This window comes from Triticum urartu, chromosome 2A, assembly GCF_056163025.1.
Source record: "Triticum urartu cultivar PI428250 chromosome 2A, HENAU_Tu73, whole genome shotgun sequence".
Classification (NCBI taxonomy): Eukaryota; Viridiplantae; Streptophyta; class Magnoliopsida; order Poales; family Poaceae; genus Triticum; species Triticum urartu.
This window is the reverse complement of record NC_141874.1, coordinates 520,721,893-520,723,846: the sequence shown is the minus strand read 5'-3', so window position 1 is coordinate 520,723,846 and position 1,954 is coordinate 520,721,893. Positions and strand designations below refer to the sequence as shown.

General features: G+C 50.0%; 1 protein-coding gene across 1 annotated transcript; it reads left to right on the top strand.

Moving 5' to 3' along the window:
* LOC125541763 (E3 ubiquitin-protein ligase EL5-like) lies at nt 1–1,102 on the top strand. Its single transcript, XM_048705098.2, has one exon. The coding sequence runs from the start codon at nt 120–122 to the stop codon at nt 948–950; it is 831 nt and encodes a 276-aa protein (XP_048561055.1). The 5' UTR covers nt 1–119; the 3' UTR covers nt 951–1,102.
* The last annotated feature ends 852 nt before the right edge of the window (nt 1,103–1,954 follow it).

The following is a 1,954-nucleotide window of genomic DNA, read 5'->3' as shown; positions in this document are numbered from 1 at the left end:
CAAACCCTCTCCAACAAAGCAGCAAAGTTTCGAGAGACCAAGCTCATAAATCATAGCGGGCCACTCGGTAGATATACGAAGTTCACTGCTCACGACGAAGTGCGGAGGCGCGCTTCAACATGTCATCGTTGCCCGGGGACGACGCGGGCAGCGCTCTGCCCAGTGCACGGACTCCCACCACGGTAGTCGACGGCGACGTCGTCTTCTCTGCTGTCGCCCTCCTCTTCCTCGGCCTCGCCCTCGTCTTCGTTCTTTACCACTACCTCATTGCCAGTCGCCACGGCGTTCGGGGAGGGGCCGGGACGGCGAGGAGCGGTCCGCGCCTCGGCGTTGGCGCAGCTTCGGCTTCCGGCGTCGCAAAAGGTGTTGATCTGGTGGTGCTGCGGGCGCTGCCGGTGACGCTGTACCGTGCGAAGGACTTCGAGGATGCGCTGGAGTGCGCCGTGTGCCTCGCCGAGCTTTCCGACGGCGAGGCGGCCAGGTTCTTGCCCAAGTGCGGACACGGCTTCCACGCCGAGTGCGTCGACCTGTGGCTGCATTCCCACCCCACCTGTCCGCTCTGCCGCATCGATGTCGACAAGCCGGACGCCTTGCCGCTGGCTCTACCTCCGGTGCGCCCTGAACCGGCGAATTACGCTACAAACCTGCCCACCAACGTGCTGTTCTGGGGATCCCCGGACGCGGTCACGACTGGAAGAACAGTCGGCGGCCCGAGCTCGTCCGCTGGAGCAACGGCGGCGATTGCCATCGAGGTCCCGGAGGCCACGGAATCTCCGTTGGTGCCGCGTGATGGTGATGCCGGGAAGTCACAGGGTTTGGCGAGGATGAGGTCGATTAAGAGGCTGTGGAGCAGAGGGATTCGTGAGGTTGGCGCTAGTAGCAGCGCTAGTTCTTGCCACCAAGCAACTGAGGGCAGCCTTGGTGTTGCCGCTGCCAATTTCGGCCCGTAGGGGCCGAAGATACCAGAGACTTGAGTTTGACTCTCCCGACAAACAGTTTTTGGGTCCTACTCTGATGGAGTACCTGTGGGACCTGATGGCTTGTCTTTCAGTTTATCAAATACTCCTATTCCAATGAGGTAGTAAAACATGATTTCATGGTACATGTTCAATGAATGGTTTGATGGCAGAATGGATACTAAGCCCTAAAGTAAAATAATACTAAGATTATAAGGAAATTCAGACCCAATAGTCTACTCAATTATACTCCCTCAGTCTCATTAACAAACCCCCAATCTTATTTGGCGCCCGTTGCACCGGTTAAAAGTGTCGGCGCACACCCTCTCCCCCTCGGGCTTGGCCCATTCACTCTATTTCTTTCACAAATGTATCACCACGCGCACTTTCCCGTTCAACCCGTGTGGCGCGGGCTGCTCTTTTTTCCGGTTTCCGGCTAGTTTTGGGGAGCTTCTAGAAACTTTTGACCAGTTTATTTATTTATTTTCTGGACGGTTTTAAAATGTTTTGCTTTTCTTTTAAATTTCATTTTCCATTTTATTTTCAATTTTTTAAGTACGTAAAATGTTTTCAATTTCATGAACGTTCTTCTTCAAACTCAAGAACTTTTATAAAATCATGAACATTTTCAAATGCATATTTTTTTTAATTTCAAGCACTTTTTCAAAAAGTTGATTTTTTAAAATTCGTGAAATTTTTGTCAAATGTATGAGATTTTTTCAAATTTCATGGATTTTCTGAACTTTTTTCGGTTTCGTGATTTTTTTTCAAAATTCGTGATCTTTTTGAAATCCGTGAACTTTTTTTGAACCTGTGATTTTTCCGAACTTTTTGTGAACAATTTTGTTAAATTCCTTTTTTAGCAAATCTCAAAAAATTAATGGCCAACCGGTCAATATTGGACCGGTCTACCACGATCGAACAATTGTGAACCAGTGACCAGAGAAGCAAAAAAACCACGCATCATGAGCAGCACTCGTCTGCTGGTTGGCCGAGCC